The sequence below is a fragment of the Felis catus genome, chromosome E3 (genome assembly GCF_018350175.1).
Source record: "Felis catus isolate Fca126 chromosome E3, F.catus_Fca126_mat1.0, whole genome shotgun sequence".
Taxonomy (NCBI): domain Eukaryota; kingdom Metazoa; phylum Chordata; class Mammalia; order Carnivora; family Felidae; genus Felis; species Felis catus.
In genome coordinates, this window is record NC_058383.1 from 40,199,630 (window position 1) to 40,213,681 (window position 14,052).

The 14,052-nt window shown below is 56.0% G+C and overlaps 1 protein-coding gene and 2 long non-coding RNA genes across 3 annotated transcripts in view; 1 reads left to right on the forward strand and 2 right to left on the reverse strand.

Annotated features, from left to right (window-relative positions):
- Window positions 1–1,122: 1,122 nt before the first annotated feature.
- Window positions 1,123–4,983, reverse strand: LOC123382538. The gene is made up of 3 exons (XR_006591032.1): window positions 3,245–4,983; window positions 2,947–3,099; window positions 1,123–1,375 (listed from the first exon to the last, which is right to left on the reverse strand). It is a non-coding gene; the product is annotated as an uncharacterized LOC123382538 (long non-coding RNA).
- On the forward strand, window positions 4,568–6,722 carry LOC123382536 (serine protease 29-like). The gene is made up of 6 exons (XM_045047663.1): window positions 4,568–4,651; window positions 4,740–4,800; window positions 4,983–5,163; window positions 5,307–5,572; window positions 6,063–6,229; window positions 6,306–6,722. The coding sequence occupies exons 2-6, from the start codon at window positions 4,740–4,742 to the stop codon at window positions 6,468–6,470; spliced, it is 840 nt and encodes a 279-aa protein (XP_044903598.1). The 5' UTR covers window positions 4,568–4,651; the 3' UTR covers window positions 6,471–6,722.
- A 6,485-nt stretch (window positions 6,723–13,207) lies between these two features.
- The window catches only part of LOC123382547, an 85,616-nt gene continuing 84,771 nt past the window's right edge, over window positions 13,208–14,052 (reverse strand). The window contains exon 5 of the long non-coding RNA XR_006591069.1: window positions 13,208–13,414. This is a non-coding gene — a long non-coding RNA (uncharacterized LOC123382547). The remainder of the gene's footprint in view (window positions 13,415–14,052) is intronic.

The following is a 14,052-nucleotide window of genomic DNA, read 5'->3' on the forward strand; positions in this document are numbered from 1 at the left end:
AAAAGTAAAAAGCTTCTGTCCCAAAGGAAATAATCAACAAACCTAAAACACCTACAGAATAATATTTGTAAACGACATCTGATAAAGGTTTACTGTCCAAAATATATAAAGTCATACAGCACCCAAAAAAGGAGAAATCTGGTTAAAAATGGGCAGAAGACACAAACGGACATTTTCCCAAGGAAGACATACACATGGCCAAAGCCATGTGAAAAGATGCTCAACAATACTGATCTTCAGGAAAATACAATTCAAAAGTACAACGAGATAACACATCACATCTTTGAGAATGACTAAAATCAATGAATGATGAAACAGCAGGTGTTGCCAAGGATGTGAGGAAAGAGAAACCCTCTTGCACTGTGGGTAGGAATGCAAACTGGTGCAGCCACCTGGAAAACATCACGGAGATTCATCAAAAAAAAAAAAAAAAAAAAGCAAATGGAACTACCTTAGGATCCAGCAATTTCACTACGAGGTATTTCCACAAAGAATACAAAAATAATCCTTCAAAGGGATACATGCACCCTGATGTTTACAGCAGCATTTTCTACAACATCCAAATTACGGAAACTTCCCGAGCATCCATCAACTGATGAATAAGGTGAGATGTAGTGTATGGAATGTAATATTATTGAGCCATAAAAACAGGAAATCTTGTCATTGGCCACGAGGCAGAGGAGCGACAGAATGTTATGCTGGGTGAAAAAAGCCTGTCAGAGAAAGACAAATATCAGGTGATTTCATTAACACGGGGAAATGAAACAAAACAAAGCGGGGGGTGGGGGGGTGAAGGACCCAGTGACAAACAGACTCTTCACTGGGAAACAACTGAGGGCTTCCACAGAGAGGTGAGGGAATGGGTGAAACAGCTGCTGGGGATTAAGAATGCCCCTGGGATGAGCACCAGGCGACGCGTGCAAGTGTTACTCTATATTGGACACCTGAAACTAATATTCCACTGGGTCTTCACTCACTGGAATTTAAATTAAAAGGTAACATAAGGTTAATGACACCTACCTACCAGGTTTTCTGTAGTTTTCAATCACTTCACTAGGTTGGAAAAATAACCATGAAATTTTTAAAAAAGGATGTATGATGTGGGGGACAGTTTGTGCCCTTACCTCGGTCTCTGTTTCCAGCAGGACGCAGAAACTGGGTGCCAGCTCGTTCTTCTAGAAGGTCCTGAGATGAGCATTTCATGTATTCACGTCCTAACGGAATGCAGCTCCCGTTCCTCTGAATTTCTGTCAGGGTTTCATCCCGCAAACGAGCCTGAATCCGGAACAAACCATCGACTGCATCGATGAGGTGATGTCGTGGGACCCCGCAATCCATGAGTCCTTCAGTAAAATATGTCTTGTTCAAATAGTGTCTGGGAAGGGGAGGAATGAAACACAGGAGCAACCCAGAAAATACAAGTGCCTGTGCTGCCCAGCAACCAGCTTGCCCAGGGAAGCAACCCAGCGCCCCCTCCTCAGCACCCAGCACAACAAGGCAGCTTCTCCCTGGTGACTCAGGAGATGCCAAGTTGCTGCAAAGCTCCCAAGGTCTCCCCTGGGGTGGGCGGCAGAACGCGCTGGAAAGGCAGCTCTACTCTCTGTCCTGAGGCAGAGGCAGAGGCCCTGAGTCCTCTGGGAGCAACAGGGACCCTTCCTGCTCTCAGGTGCCCTGGGTCAGAAAAGCCGATGGTGCACCCTCTGCTGGCCATCACTGCCCAGGCAGAGGAACCCGCCCCTCCGGGTCTGTGGTGCTCGAGCTCTCTCTGCTGGCCACCATGGGAATTCCTGCAATGTTGAAGGCCCCGGGGGCCCAGCTGAGGGACCGAAGGTGCTCTGGGCAACCCAGCCTGTTCTCCACATTGGGAAGGGTCTTAGTGACAGGGCCTGGGACACAAAGAAATCTTTTCCTTCTCCTTTCTTGTGAGGGAAGAATGAAACCGAATTTATTAACGTAATGACATCATTTGTAATGCTTTAAGCAATGTTCCCAGAAAAATAGACCGCCAAATTACACATGCTGAACAAGAGGTAATGGTGTTGACCACCTAAGTGTTTAGGTTAGATAAAGAAGGACACCTTTGAGAGAGAGAGACTGGCTTCCAGCTATGGAATGAATGAGCCTAGGGATACAAGGGACAGCCAATGGAAGAGAGTCCATCCTGTAATAATACTGTTGCATGCTTTCACAGGATAGCTACACTTGTGCTTAAGTACAACATAATTTATAGACATATGGAAGGACTACAATGTATGCCTAAAACGAATACAACAAATGTCTGAAGAATATTTCAATTAAAAGTCGACATCCTTTATGCTATCTTTAATTTGTCTTTCTTTGCCAATAAACTACCATTCCTGGGGCGCTTCGGTGGCTTACTTGGTTCAGGGTCCGACTTCCACTAGGTCATGATCTTGCAGCCCATCAGTTTGAGCCCCGCGTCAGGCTCTATCCCGAAAGCTCAGAGCCTGTAGCCTGCCTCAGATTCAGTATCTCCCACTCTCTCCCCCATCCCCAGCTCGGGCTCTCTCATAAAAGGAAAAAGAAACATTAAAAATGAAAAATCATTCCTAATTTAGAATCTGTGAAATTCTGTCTATACCCGATTCTCCAACATGACCATCTTGATGTTTAGAGCTTATCTGAAAAGTCACTAATAATATCTGATGACACATATGTGACAAGGTCAGCATGCAACTTACAGGGAGCTGCACATCTGTTGTGAATTTATGACATGCATCCATGGCTTATATTTCCCATGAAATGTGCTTTAGGGATACGGATGGATGAAATAATGTCCATCAGTCGTGTAGGTCAATTTCCTACAGGACCATCATGCCTTCAATTAGTAATTGCCATCTCTTCAAAATGAAAAGAAAGCTGGGAAAAGGAATTGTCTTTGAGGGATGTAAGAGAAGACTATGGTGTTTTAAAGGGTTCACCTACCTTCTGGAATCCTCAGATTGGTTGTGGACAGGACCATAGCAACCCACGATTTGGATGCACACAGCTCATTCCAGAGGGAGAATACGGACCTTCTTGTCAAATACTTTTTATCACTATCAGCCGTTCAACTCTGCCAGGTGCAGACTGCCGGACCTGGGGGCAACACAATGCCTCATGCCTGGGTTCAGACCATGAGGAACGCCAGCTGGTGGCGGGACGGGGGAAATCCCACAGGGCCTGGGCCAGTGAGGCAGATGACCCCGGGACACCTCCCCACAGGGCGGGCTCTGGAGTTTACCTGCCAAAGAGCAGCACACTCTCCCTGAAGACATCCTTCTCCATGACAGAACATAACGCTGAGCCCCACAACGCTGAGCTCCTGACATCCGGGAGAAGTGACGGATGCCCATCTTTTCAATTGCAATGGCCTCTGCAGAGCTTGGCCCCAGGGATGTTGGAGTCTTAGAGTCATGAAACTATGATGCCCGTGATACCAGCCCTTTCTGCCCCAACACTCAGAGCCACTTCACACATCCCCTCTCCCCTGGACCATCTCGCCCCGTCCACATACCTGGACCAGGTCTCCACTTTTCTCCTTGTACTTCCTCTTTGTCTCTGTTTCTCTCTAACCACACCTCTCTGTGTTTCTTCCTTTCACTCTCTCAGTCTTGCCCCATTCCCCTATCACTCATCCAGTTTCTCTCTCCTTACCTGTCTCTTTGTCCACCTCTCCCCAGGCTTCAGGCTATCTGCTCTGTGCATGCAGCCCTGTCCAGGAGCACAGGGCACTCTTGTCTCTCTCTCGTCATGTTTTGTCCCAGGCCCTGATCACAATGGAGGAGAATCCCCCATATAGCAGCTGCTCATGTTGACATTTGCTAGACCAAGGCTGCCAGCATGTGGACAGCCAGACGTTTACCCTTGGTGGCCCAGCCATGACGCAAAAGCTGCTGGAGGGCTGGCTGCTTCCCTAAGCTGGAAGGAAAAAGGGGCTCACAGGGTTCAGGGTCCCTGATGTAGACTGGATTGGCTGATGTAGAAGGAGCCGTATGCTTACACTCAACTCTCTTGGGTGGTGTCCAAGGAACCTATCTCAGACCATGGACCTCTGCCCTCCCCATGCCTCAATACGGCATCAGGGGGACCCTTAGGGGACACCGTGTGTCTCGCCACAAAAATTGCATCATTTGCCCCCTTGGGGGCCACCGGGATGTGTGCTATTGGTGGCAGCTGGGAAGGTGGGCTGTGAAGCCCGGTTTGTCCACTCAGGATGGGGTGGAGGCCCGGGGACAGGGGCGCTGCGCCACGTGCGGGGATCCAACCGTGGCCCAGACGGCAGGCCAATGCGGGGGAAGAGACGTGACTGCACTGGCAGGAAGCGGGGCAGGGTGGGTGGACAGCGCCCCGGGCCGGGCCTGCCACGGGCTCTGCGGCCTCTGGTGCTCAGACGTGTCGTGAGAAGTGCAGTCAGCCAAGGGTGGGCGGCCAGGGTGGGAGTCTGGCCTCCCGGGTGTGTGATGGGGAACCGGCTCCCCACCCCCCTGCACACACTCTGCCTGACACCCGGCTGCCTTTCTTCCCCATCCTCCACCCCCACCCCCCCCCCCCAAATGGAACACTGCCCAAGCCGACCGCCCACTTCCTGTGGCCAAAAGATAAAGGACCTCGGGGGCCCCCAGAGCAGAGACCCGTGGAGCCTGGCAAGGTAGGGGCGCTGTCCCCTCTCACACGGCTGCAGAGGCCCCTGGCCCACCCCTGCCCTGAGCTGTCCCTCCGTGCCCATCTCTTTGCAGATGCTGTGGCTGTTGCTTCTGACCCCCTTCTTCTCGGGGACCTGCGTCGCGGGGAGCCCAGGTGAGTCCTGACCCCACGGGGGTCCTCCCTTCCCAGAGGCTCCTGTAACCTTGTCTCCAGTTCCAGTCGCTGGGGGGCCTTGGGGCTGCCTGTCCGTGCCCTCGGGGGAGGCCTAGGTGGGGACGGGGCTTGGCCCTGGACCCCAAGGCCCGGCCTCCCTCCCCGCTCATGTTGCTTCCCAGCCTCCCTCCCTGGAAACGAGCTGGTGGGCATCGTCGGGGGCCACAGTGCCCCCCAGGGGAAGTGGCCGTGGCAGGTCAGCCTGAAAGTCTACAAGTATAACTGGGCCTCCTGGGTGCACATCTGCGGGGGCTCCCTCATCCATCCCCAGTGGGTGCTGACCGCCGCCCACTGCATCGACCGGTGAGTCCCGCTCGCTGCCGTCCAGCTCTGGGCGAATCAGGAGGTGTGGGAATCCGGGCTCCAGGCAGGGTTCGGCCTCCCCGCGGGGAGAGGGGGGGGGGCGCCCTCGAAGGACCCGCCTCCGTGGCTTCTTTGCGACCCAGGAAGGACGCCGACCCGGCAGCCTACCGCATCCATGCTGGGGACGTGTACCTGTACGGGGGGAGGACGCTGCTGAATGTGACCCGCGTCATCGTCCACCCCGACTACATCGACGCCCATCTGGGTGCGGACGTGGCCCTGCTCCAGCTGTCACACTCTGTGAAATACACGGCTAACGTCAGGCCTGTCAAGCTCCCGTCGGCCCTGCTTGAAGTCACCCCAGAGGACGAGTGCTGGGTGACCGGCTGGGGCACCATCATGGTGCACCGTGTGTACGGGGTGGGGTTAGGGAGGGGTTCGGGGCCGCGCGAGGCATTTCCCGACCTGGCCACACGGAGAAGTCCTGGCGGGTGGGCGGCTGCAGGTTCTGGAAAGGAATCGCCTTCCGACACCCTCCCCCACCCCACCCCGTGTGCGCCCCAATCGGGAGATCCGATCCCAGAGGCTGGAGGGTCCCTGAAGCACAACTGAGCTCGGGACCCAAAACTGTGATGAGGAAATTCATATTCTTAGTTTTTTTCCAACTTATAGGAAGACATTGGGGGGGCGGGCAGAAACCGTCACTCCCCCCCCCCCCCCCCATTTTCTTTCCGGTCCTTCGAACTAAAGGCAGAATCCACCTTCCGGGTGTTAGGAATTTAGAGGGAGATGGGAACCCTGCACCCTGGGGTCCCCACGGTAGCGATCTGTGTGGGAACCCAGGCTCGCGGCCAACAGCGGGGGCCACGCTCCAGCCTCCGGTCACGTCTCTCCCCCAGAGTGGCTGCCTCCACCCTACCGTCTGCAGGAGGTGGCGGTGAGCCTGGTGGAGAACGCCGTCTGTGACCAGCAGTACCACAACGCCACCAGGTACCGCTTGGCAGGCAGGAAGATCATCCAGGACGACATGCTGTGTGCGGGGACCGAGGGCCGGGACTCCTGCCAGGTGAGTCCCAGCCCATCCGGGCCCCCACCCCGTGCTGGAGGCCAGCCGGGGCTCAGTGCTGTCTCTTCTTCCTCAGGGCGACTCCGGAGGCCCTCTGGTGTGCAAGACAACGGGTGCTTGGCACTTGGTGGGAGTGGTCAGCTGGGGCGACTGGTGTGCGGTGAGAAACCGTCCCGGGGTCTACGCTCGCGTCCAGACGTACGTGCCCTGGATCACGCAGCAAATCGGGAGGGGCCTCTGACCAGGGCCTGCTGGCCGTCCGCCCGGCTGGGCCCGGAGGAGCGAACCTTCCTCCCCCCAGAGCCTGCTGCTTCAGCCTCTGCGCCCCCGTCCCTGGCCTGGGCTCCGCCTTCGCTTCTGGCCTCCTCAGTGTCCGGGACTTCCCTGACTGCTGGGGGAAGGAGCAAGAAGATGCCAGGGGGCGGGCGGGAAGTCCCTGGGGCCCAGGGTGCCTCGCTGTGCTGTCTGTCAAATTAAAGAGCTTGAGGAATGACCAGAGTGCGGTCAGTCTTTGTGGAGTGGGCTCTCCGTGGGAGCGTGTCGGCCAGCCCCGAGGTACAGGGCGCCGCGGTGGGGCTGGTGTCCTGCCAGGCTTGGCAAGGGAGAGTGAGGATCTCAGGGTTGGCTCCACTCTGCGGCCACAGCCCCCAGCTCTGTCCTGCACCAGAGGCCACCACGTGGTTCCAACCTTGCATCCCTCCCTCCTTCCATCCCCCATCTTTCCAACCATCCATCTGTCCATCCCACTTCTCTCGTAAGGCAAGGTCTGTTCTGGGAATTAACCAGTTGCCACGCAAAAGTGACCTGGATATGATGCCAATATGTCTTCTCCTCTAGGGACGTGCTTGCCCATCTGGGTACCTTCAGGTGAGGGTCCTCGCTGGCTCCCCATGGGGAGTTGGGTATGAGCTCCAGGTTGGGAGCCCCTGGTTGGGTATGAGTTCCAGGTGCTGGGCAGCAGCCGGGGAGAAATGCCCTGTAGGCAGCCGGGTGACGGGCTGGAGGCCACGGTGCCCCAGGGTCATGAAGTGTGTGCGCTGCAGGGTTAGGGGGTGCCCTGAGCCCATGTGCCAGGCCTGGGGTTGGGCAGGGAGGGCCCATTCACCTGCTGTGCAGAACGGAGGAGGGAGGAGGGAGGAGGGAGGAGCTGAGGGGCAGGTTCCGTGTCAGGCCCCACCTGCTCCTTCTGGGCACCTGCACCTATGGCTGTCCCCACCATTTGCGCCCCGTGGATGCTGCCCCCTGGACTAAGTGGCCGGCTCTGGGCCACACAGGCCACAGCAGGACCAGGGCGGCCCCAGGTGGCCTGCCTGTAAACCCACGTTTGTTTTTCCCCGTCACCCGGACAGGGGGGGGATGGGTGTCCCCCACCTCCAGGAAGCCCTCCCCGGTTCCCGGGGGGCACACTGGCTCGTTCCTCTGTCCTCCAACTGTCGGGTCTTTGGGGCCACCCTGGAGGGTCCCAGCTCGAGGCCCAGAGTGAGCCAGGAGACAGTCAGGCCCTCATGACAGGCGTCTGTGCCAGCCCATGCTGCCCACGTCCCTGCCCCCGCGCCCATCTCAGGGTCCCGTGGTCTTCACCACAGATCAGATGGGCACAGCCCCCAGCTGCCCAGCTCAGAGCAGGTGCTTCCTAACCGTCCGCTGTGTGGCCAGGGCCTGATGACAGAGCTGATTAGGGGCCCTGGAAGCTGATTAGGGCCCTGACAAACTGGACTTGTCTGCACCTGGCCCCAGCTTGAGGCAGAAACTCTGAGGGCCATCTGTGCCCCCCCCAAATGTCTCTGGACACTGTGCCGTTTCTGCCCCCTATTTGACAGGAGAGCAACTGAGGCACAGGGAGGGGGGTCCTGTCCCTAGGTGCCTTCCTTCTCTGGCCCCGGGGATGCCCTCCCAGCCTGCTGGGGTCTCTGGTTGCCCAGGGGACATGGGTCACGTGGGCCCTCGTGGTGGCCTCCGCAGGGGGACCCCTCCTTCCTTGACCCCACCCCCACACTAGCCGCTGACTCGGCTCTGGCTGCCCTCGCCCTGACCTTTCCTGGTCTCGGCTGTGTGGCTTTGGTTTCCAGGCACACAGGAACCCCCACCCCTGCCCTGCCCGAGGTGCCCTTCATCTCTGATCTGCAGCTCTGGGCGTGAACGAGCCTAGTCCTGTCTTTCCGCCCTCACCCTGTCCCCTCGGAGCCTTTCCTTGCAAGACACGCCTCCCTCCACACCTCATCCGGCCCGAGGCCTACCCAGGCCTCAGAAAGTTGTAGAACTCATCACCCCAACAACGGACAGTGACAACCCCTGGGTGGGATGAGGGAAGGAGGAAGGAGGACGGATTTCTTGGTTGTTTCTCTTTTTTGTCTTAGCACGTCCATATCCACCAAGCGTTTCCAGGGGACACGTACCACACTTGTCATAAAAAAACTTCCAGGTTACGAAGGTGTGGCCTCCCTGCCCCCCTGTGCCGAGGTCTCACGTCACATGGCAGCCGAGGGGGTCTGATGGGCAGAGCCGTGGCCCGGTGTCCCGATGCCCCTCTGGCCCCTGCCCTCGCTGGGCTCCTTCCCTGAGGGCTCGATACGCACCAGGGGAAGGTCCCGCCCCGGTTCTTCCACAGCCCCCCTCCATGTGAGGTCAGTTCTAGAAGGAGTAGAACGCACGTGTGTGAAAAACCGAAAAATCTTCAGTCTACATGCACAAACACCTCCGACTGTGAAAATGTTATGCCCAGAATTCGTGATCCCCAAAGACCACCAGGGAGCCGAGTCCGATGTAAAAACAAAGAGCCTTTTTTCGAGCTAGCTCGAGCTCAATCCCCTTCCTGCACCGACACAGTAGTGAGATACTGGAGAGAGAGCGAGTTTCAAAAGGACAAAGGTTTTACTGGGGCCTAGGGGCCCTTGGTGAGGTAATGGCTGTGGCCTCAGCCCATGGGCTGGGGAAGGGTCCGAGTCCTGTTAGGCAGGTGAGCCGGAGGTTACTCAAGGGGAGGAGGCGTGGTCAAGGTGAAGGACACAGAACAAGATGGAGTTGGAAGGCATAGGCCCTTTCATGCATCCCTTGTCATGTAGCTTAAGGACCCAATCATGGGACCGGCTGCATTTATGGTGACAAGGGGAACAGAGTTGGAGGTTTACGCGAAGTTCTGGGAACCAAGTGTCCCTGGGGTGGCTCTGGGAGGTCTGATTAAGTACTGTCCCCGAGCTGGTGTCTATGATCTGCCAGGTGATGTTTTGGGGGCGTGGGGACTCCCGGCAGCATGAGCAATGACATGCAGACTTAATAGAGTTACGAATATTCGGTGGGTGAGCTTGAGGGGGTTGTGTTGGTCCCGATTGACGGCTCATCACGTGAGAAAGTCCTTCCGGATCGAGGAGGGGTCCACTGGCCGAACGTGGGTGTGATGGACCCAGGTCGCGATGCCGTCTCCTTTGAGAGCGGTGGGGGTTGTCAGCACCATGATGTAGGGTCCTTTCTGGCGCATCTTGAGGGTTTCTCGGTGGTGCCTCTTAATGTAGACCCAGTCTCCTGGCCTGTACTGATGAGGTGTCGTGGTCGGGCCAGCCTCGTAGATGGCACGGAGGCGCGGCCAAATGTCCTCGTGCGCCCTTTGGAGCCCTCTCAAAGAAAGAAAAAGTTCTTGATCTTTAAACTAAAGGTTGGGAATAATAGGGGGTGGCCTGCTAAACATGATCTCGTAGAGAGTAAAACGCAGTGTAAGGAGTGTTCCTAACCCGGTAAAGGGCATATGGTAGGAGAGTCACCCAGTCCCCGCCAGTCTCCATGGTTAATTTGGTAAGGGTCTCTTTTAAGGTTCTACTCATTCTTTCTACCTGTCCTGAGCTCTGGGGCGTATAAGCACAATGTAATTTCCAGTTTGCCCCCACCGCCTTGGCTACTGCCTGTGTTACCTGCGAGATAAAAGCTGGTCCATTGTCTGATCCTACCATGGCAGGAAAACCAGACCTGGGTAAGATGTCTTCTAGTAGCTTCTTAGCCACCGTCTGAGCTGTTTCATGGTTCCTTGGGTATGCCTCCACCCAGCCAGAGAAGGTGTCCGTAAATACTAAAAGATATTTATAACCGTACTTTCCTGGTTTGACTTCAGTGAAGTCGACTTCCCATTGGGCTCCCGGTCTGGTGCCTCTGAGCCTGGTTCCTTTTGTATTTCAAGTGGCTCTCGCGTTGGTGAGTTGGCAGGTCTTGCAGGCAGATACAACTTGCTCTATTTTGCTGTCCTGTTGGTGAATCTTGATTCTGGCATGTAGGATTAAGTCTTTTAATTTTCGGGCGCCCATGTGAGTAGACCGATGCATGTGCTCTAATATTGAGACTCCGAGCCGGTCTGGCAGCACGAGCTCCTTGTTAGGTGAATACCACCATCCCATTATCTCCTGGGCCATGGGGAGTTTCTTGATCCGCTGTAACTCCTCGTGGGAGTATTTGGGCTGGTCTGGTAAAACTGGGTCTCCCCAGGCCGGTAGTTGTTAAGACGTTTTCTAGCTCCCAACGTTAGCGCCTTGGTGAGGGCGACGAGCTCTGCTCGCTGGGCTGACGTTCTGGAGGGTACATCCTCCGCCCACACGGTGTCCGTTTTGGTGACCACCGCTGCACCTGCATACCTGTGTCCATCCCGCACAAAGCTGCTGCCATCAGTGAACCAAGTAGCCTCGGCATCGGGGAGGGGCCGGTCGGTCAGGTCCGTCCGGAATCCATGTACTTGTTCCAGGATTCCCACACAGTCATGTAGGGCAGCAGGGTGGCAGGATTGAGGGCTGCACTGGGGTGGAACCGCACTCGTGGAGGGTTGAGTAGGAGGCTCTGGTAATGAGTCATACGTGTATTGCTCAGCCATCTATCCGGAGGCTGTTTCAGGACGCCTTCAATGGCGTGTGGCGTCGTGATCCAGATCTCCTGTCCTAGGGTCAGTTTGTCTACGTCCTTGACTAGGAGTGCTGTCGCTGCAATAATTCTTAGGCATGGCGGCCAGCCGGCAGCCACTGGGTCTAGTTTCTTGGACAGGTAAGCCACCGGGCGGTTCCAGGGGCCTAAGGCTTGAGTTAGAACCCCTTTTGCTATTCCCTTATGTTCGTCCACAAAGAGGTGGAAGGGCTTCGTAATGTCTGGTAGGCCCAGGGCTGGGGCACTTAGGGAGGGCCTTTTGTACCTGATTAAAGGCAGTTTCTTCTTTTTCAGCCCATTTAAATGTTTTCCCCTCTTTGGTAGCTTCATATAGGGGCCTGGCGATCTCAGCAAAACCCTCTCGCTGCGTATCTGAGCCTTCTTCGTGGACGCCCGGTACCCTAAGGCCCCCAGCGTAGCCACCAGGTCCTGGGTCTCTCGCTCACAGTCTTTGGCCTTGTCGGCAGCAATCAGGGTGTCATCTACGTACTGTAGGAGGGCGAGGCCAGGGTGCTCCCTTCTGTACTCACCCAGGTCCTCGTGTAGTGCCTCGTCGAAGATGGTGGGCGAAGTTTTGAATCCCTGAGGTAGCCGTGTCCAGGTGAGTCGCCCACTGTAGCCCTCCTCCAGATCATGCCACTTGAAGGCGAACAAGGGTTGTCTCTGGGGTGTCAGCGGCAGACTGAGGAAGGCATCCTTTCAATCTAGTACAGTATACCAGACCCTGGAGGGCGCCAAGGAGCTCAAGAGAGTATATTGGTTGGGAACAGTTGGGTGTATGTCCGTGACCCTCTTATTTACTTCCCGGAGGTCTTGTACCGGTCGGTAGTCATTTGTGTGAGGCTTTTTGATCGGCAGTAGTAGGGTGTTCCAGGGAGATTGGCAAGGAACTAGTACCCCTACGCTTCTTAGTCTCCGGATGTGTGGCTGGAGCTCCTTCCGGGCCTCCTGAGACATGGGGTATTGTTTGATCCTTACTGGACTCTCTCCTGGCTTGAGCTCTACCAGGACTGGGGTCCTGTGAGCGGCCATTCCTATCCCCCCGTCTCTGCCCAAACCGAGGGGAATTCTTGAATCCATCTGTCTATAATATCCTCTCTCGGAAGCGCCTGCTGGTGGAGGCGGTATTCATCCTCCAGTTTCATGGTCAGGACCTGGATGGGGGTGACCCTTGCCATCCGTGACCTGAGGCCCCCCTTGTCTGAAAGTTATCTGAGCTCCAATCTTGGTCAGTAGTCCCATCCTAACAGCGGGTAGGTGCATTCTGGTATTACCATAAAGGAGTGGGGGGGGATACCCGGCCCGACCCCAAATCTACCGTTTTTCGGGTAGTCCATGAATACTGGCTCATACCAGTTGCCCCTTGGACCCAGGACTTCTTGCTGGCTAGTTTTCCTTGTGGGCTGCGGAGGACCGGATGTTGTGCTCCGGTGTCGATAAGGAAGTCAACAGGGGTCCCCTTCACTTTCAGAGTTACCCTGGGTTCGGGGAGAGGGTCCGAACCCCGACTCCCCTAATCACTCAGTTCATCTAGCTCTAGGACGTTTACTCGATCAGTCTTGCCTCCCTTCCCGCCGGCCCTTTTCGACAATCTTGGGTCCAATGCCCTATCTCCTTGCAGTATGCGCACTGATCCTTCTGCAGCCTCTGCTTCCCCCGCTTGGTGGTTCCTTTACCTTTTCTTGCGTCGTCTGCCAGCTGCCGGAGACGGCTGTCTTGTTCCTCGGGGGAGTCAGCAGTGGTAGCTAGTAGTATTCTGGCCAGGTCTCGTGTCTGCTTCCTGCTGGCAGCCGCCATGGCGTGAGCCTGCTTGTCCTCAGGAGGCTCCCGGTTGTTATATACCTTTGCGGCTACCACCAGTAAGTCCTGCAGACTTTTTCTCCTAGTCTATCTATTTTCTGTAATCTTCTCCTAATGTCTATGGCCCATTGGTTTACAAAGGTCATGATAACAGCTGCCTTGCTTTCCGGAGCCTCTGGATCCATGGGGGTATAGGTAGGGAATGCCTCCATGATCCATTCTAAAACGGCAGCCGGAGATTCATCTTTTCCCTGTTGCACATTTCCTACTTTATTGGCAAAAGGCCAATAGTGATGCGGCCGATTCCCCTCCGCGTCTGGGGGTCCGGTGGCTCGCAGGGGCAGAATAGTGGAGTCGGCGGCGGAGGCGGATTGCTCCCTCTGAGCCCTTTGTCTGGTAAGGGGTGGGCTTCCCACTGGAGCGTTTCCACCTCCCGCTCTCGGAACAACGTCTGCCTCCTCCGGAGGGGGAGGATGGTGTTCTCCCGGCATCCTAGGGTGGTGATACAGGGGAGGAAAAATTAACTCTTCTTCAGTCCCCCCCTGCAAAGCAAGAATGGGTTTTGGCTCCGGAGGGAGTGGGGCCGGAAGGGCTTAAGCCAAGAGGGTGGGCAGAGGGGTAGTCTGAGTCTGTCCCATAAGGTCCGTCCAGTAAGTCCACAGAACAAAACAGAGAAACACAGAAGCAGACCAACAGAGGGCCCTTAGAAAGTCTTCCAACTCCATGGAAGCAAAGCTGAAAGCTAGCTTAGACCTTTGAGGGGACTCCACGTCCCTCCAAAACCGAGATCTAGACAATGGCCTCACGCCGACCAGCGGGAGAGACCCGCCTCGTCTCAGATCTTTGAGGGGATTGCACGTCCCCCCAAAACAGATGAGGGGATTCCACGTCCCTACAAAAGGGAGAATCGGAACGTCTTCCGAAACTCCCGGCCCGTGGTCCTCCAGTGTGTCCACTTAGACCGCGTCGGGCACTACCAGAATTTCAGAAATGAGCTCACACAGAAAAGACGGAACAAACAGACACTAACCGTGGCCAGTCAGGCTCTCTGGGTCGGGGGTCCCTCGGGGGTCTTGGGGATCCCGGACGAGCCCCCAAATGTTATGCCCAGAATTCGTGATCCCCAAAGA

Excerpts from the sequence above, each read along its gene's own strand:
- LOC123382536 (XM_045047663.1), top strand. The coding sequence starts at position 4,740 with ATGCTGTGGCTGTTGCTTCTGACCCCCTTCTTCTCGGGGACCTGCGTC. Across the intron at positions 5,164-5,306 it reads GCCGCCCACTGCATCGACCG|GAAGGACGCCGACCCGGCAG; the intron begins GTGAGTCCCGCT and ends TTTGCGACCCAG. Across the intron at positions 5,573-6,062 it reads GGGCACCATCATGGTGCACC|AGTGGCTGCCTCCACCCTAC; the intron begins GTGTGTACGGGG and ends TCTCTCCCCCAG.